At 41.5% G+C, this 3,521-nt stretch overlaps 1 protein-coding gene across 1 annotated transcript; it reads right to left on the bottom strand.

The window, feature by feature from the left end:
* Positions 1-270: 270 nt before the first annotated feature.
* LOC107898726 (probable E3 ubiquitin-protein ligase EDA40) lies at positions 271-3,153 on the bottom strand. Its single transcript, XM_041081500.1, has 2 exons — positions 2,377-3,153; positions 271-2,287 (listed from the first exon to the last, which is right to left on the bottom strand). The coding sequence occupies exons 1-2, from the start codon at positions 2,707-2,709 to the stop codon at positions 599-601; spliced, it is 2,022 nt and encodes a 673-aa protein (XP_040937434.1). The 5' UTR covers positions 2,710-3,153; the 3' UTR covers positions 271-598.
* Positions 3,154-3,521: the final 368 nt, after the last annotated feature.

Below are 3,521 nucleotides of genomic sequence, written 5' to 3'. Positions count from 1 at the left end.
TGCACACATTCCCAATATTATTTCACTAATTTTCTATTTAATATACTTTAAAAGTAAATATATATTTTACCTTCTTTTAGTTTTTTGAAATTATTATTAAGGAAAATTCTAATAATATCAAAATAATATTTTAATTATAATTTAGGGTGAAATTAGTTATTAACTTTTTCAAGTTAACAATTTATGTCTGGTAACAAAAGTTAACAGTTGAATAACTCAAATATAACAACTTAATAATATTATTATATAAAATTTGAAAATTAAAATTGATTTTTTTTTCATGTAGTTTACCTTATTTAATTATTTCTTTTAAAAAATTACAGTAAAAACAAATGAGAATAATGACAAAAGCAAAAGGAGATGTTGAAGTGGATCGAAGGTAGAAAATGGGTTTATCTGAACTCTCATCTCACTCACTGTCCTCCTGCAGAAAGGGCCTATCAATCTGGTCCTCTTTGTCCTCAGTGAAGTCAACATCGCTTCCTTTTTTTTCTTTTTTGAATTATTAATATATATAAATTTTCTCCATTCAAGACATTTTTTTAATTTTTTGTGTTACAATTACAAAATGAAAATAGTGGGTAAAAAAATATATATATTAAAATCTGGCATTTTCAAATCCATGCAAATCGCTCACTCTGTTCAGATGCTTCCTCATTATCGCCACTTTAGCCAATCGCTCCGCGGCTCTCCAAGCCGACGTCGGTGTTATCGGCTCGGCCTTCTTTTCCACCTGACTATTATTGTTATTATTTGCCCTCTGTCTATGGCGCTGCCCGTTCAACTCGGCTAATTCAGTTTCCAGCCGGCGAATAAATTCCTCAGCTGAACTGGAACCAGATTGCAGCAACAAGGCCCGAGCCGAGGTGAGCAAATGTTGCGCTCCCGATAAATGGTTCCGCTCCACCAAACGGCGAGACTCCGCGACGGCACGTGTGCTGACGTGGAGGTTCCTCAGCCGTTGCATGGTGTGAGATGAGGATCGGACCGATTGCGATGGTCTAGGTATTAACAACCTTTGATCCCTCGAGTAGACCATCTCATGGGTAAATGGATCCTTGTGAGAGGATCGTACGGACATCACCCTGTGGGACCCGCTGGACGATACAGGTACTTTCAGCTCCATCAGTAACTGTTTCTCCTCGCCCGAGTGCAAGTCCCCGATCCGAACCGAATTCGACCCGATGTAAGACGGTCGGGTTGTCAATGAATAGACCGACGAAATCTCTGCTGGCGCTGACCCGGATACGAATCCCAGTTGGAGTCTGACATCCTGAACCACCACGCTTACAAGCCCATTCACGATTTTACAGAAAGCGTCGTCGTTTGGAGCCTGACTGCATGTGCCGAAGCCTATGGAGTGCACGGGGATCTCTGATTGTGCCAGGCGCGTGGTTGAAACAACTGGGAGGTTCTGATTGGTGGAATTCATTTCACATTGTTTATCCTGACCGTCGGATAAGATCAAGATGCTGGCAACGGCGTTTTTCTCTCTGCGATCTTCCAACACTTTGGCCGCCTTTTTAAGCGCGTCCTTCACACTCATCCCTTGCCCGCTGCTTCCCAGCGCGTCAACAATCCTTCTAGCGGATCTCCGTCCGTTTGAACTCATCCTTTTCAACGGCAACAACCGCTTCGAACTCGACGAAAAGACCACGATCGACAAACGGTCCGTTTCGTTAAGCAAAGAGATAACTAACCTCATCGCGCGTTTCACCATCTGCAACCGCATCCCGCTCCCGCTAACGTCCAATACCGTAACCAAGTCAAACGGAGCCCTCCTCACTCTCCGCGTCGCCGTTGGAGCGTGCACTTTCATAACCACCACATAACTCTCATGGCTCCTCCCCACTGCCACCATCGCTGCCTCTTGTAGCAACCTAACCTCTACATTTCTTGGATGAACTCCAATTTCTTTCGCAATCGTAGGAGTCACAGAGAATCCTTGGAATTCCTCTTCAACGTCGTCGTTTTCGGTTTCGTCGGATTCCGGAATGGGATTAAACTGAGAAACAGAAACCGGGGAGGCCAATGGCTCATCGTCGTTGTAGACCCGAAACGACTTCGTGTTGATGTTCTCGAGTGATGTTTTACTAGGTTGTTGTTCAAGGGAGAGTAAAGGGAGCTCCTTCCAGGAGGTGGAACAGACGGGGCAGTTCAGTAATTGTTGCTTTTTTATGTGGGCGGCGACGCAAGGGAAATGAAAGGAGTGGGAACACTCCGCCGTGAAAATCGCCGTGCCTTGACCCGTTTTCACGCTTTGTAAACAGATTCCACATCGACCACCCTGAAAAAAGTCATAACATAACAAAATTACTTAAAATTTTGACTAAAAAACTGTCGGGGGGGAGGAAGAAAGAAAAAGAAGAAGCTTACTTTGGAGAGGCGAAGAGTTGCCTTAAGGAGGGAGAAACTGGAAGGGGATTTAGGTGATGAAGGATTGGAGAGATGGGATGTTTTGCAATGAAGTTTGGGGCTATTAGGAAGTGAAGAAACTGGGTTGGAAGTGGTTCGGCAACGAAGACTTGGGCTTGAAACGGGTTGAGATTGCAACCTCGGAGTCGATGGGTTGGAGAAAAATCCAAACTTTGAGCTAAATCTTGGAGTTTTGGTGCCATTGCTTTGCTGCTGTTGTTTTTCTGGTAAAACTGGGGTGTCCTGTTTCCTGGTAATGGAAGTGCAAAAAGCTCTTCTCCAACCAGTCACCATTTTGATACTCTTAATCTTTCTGTTTCTGTTGAATATTTTTCTTCAGTGAGAGATTTTAGTAGTTTATAACCAACAATTTTGTTCGATAAAGAACAAGGAGAACTAGATTGAGCATGGAAATCGATTCGTGTTTTTAAAAAATAATAATAACAAAGAAAACAGAGGGACCAAAGAAATGGATTAGATGCACACAAAAGGATTGGAAGAGGAGAGAGATGAGTCGAAAAGATCACGGCTTTACTCTATCTTGTTTGAGTAATGTTTGCTTTACTCAAACAAGGCTTATATAAAACTCGATTCTTCTTTCTTCCACTGTGAAAAGATAAGAAGATGAAATGAATTATATAATGTTATATAGTTTATATATACTACTCTGCAATAGAAGAAACAGAGCTGGCTCATTTATAAAGTTTGGAATTACAATAAATGTACTCGGTCTGATAATTTACGAGAGAGAGAGAGAGAGAGATGAGATTTAAAAGGACAAAAATAAAAAAAGTTGGTTATTGGCGAAGGTTACTGGTAAACTGGCAAGTGGAGGTTCTTACTTGTTTACTTATTACAGAACAGTAACAAGTCAACGGTTTGGCATGCAACGTTTACACCTTAATTGTTAATTTTGTAGTAACCGACCGACCTTGGTATGGACAGACCCCCTTTGCCAAAAGCAGCATACCTTAATTCACACTTTCGGCTTACTCGTCGCAAAACTCACCTCTTTTCTTGCAAATCAAATTTTTAGAGTTTCCATGTTTCTTATGATGCTACTACAATCAATCTTTTATTTTTTTCTTTTTCGATTTGGTTCTTGG

The sequence above is a fragment of the Gossypium hirsutum genome, chromosome A11 (assembly GCF_007990345.1).
Source record: "Gossypium hirsutum isolate 1008001.06 chromosome A11, Gossypium_hirsutum_v2.1, whole genome shotgun sequence".
In the NCBI taxonomy this organism is placed as follows: domain Eukaryota; kingdom Viridiplantae; phylum Streptophyta; class Magnoliopsida; order Malvales; family Malvaceae; genus Gossypium; species Gossypium hirsutum.
This window is presented reverse-complemented; position numbering and strand designations above follow the sequence as displayed.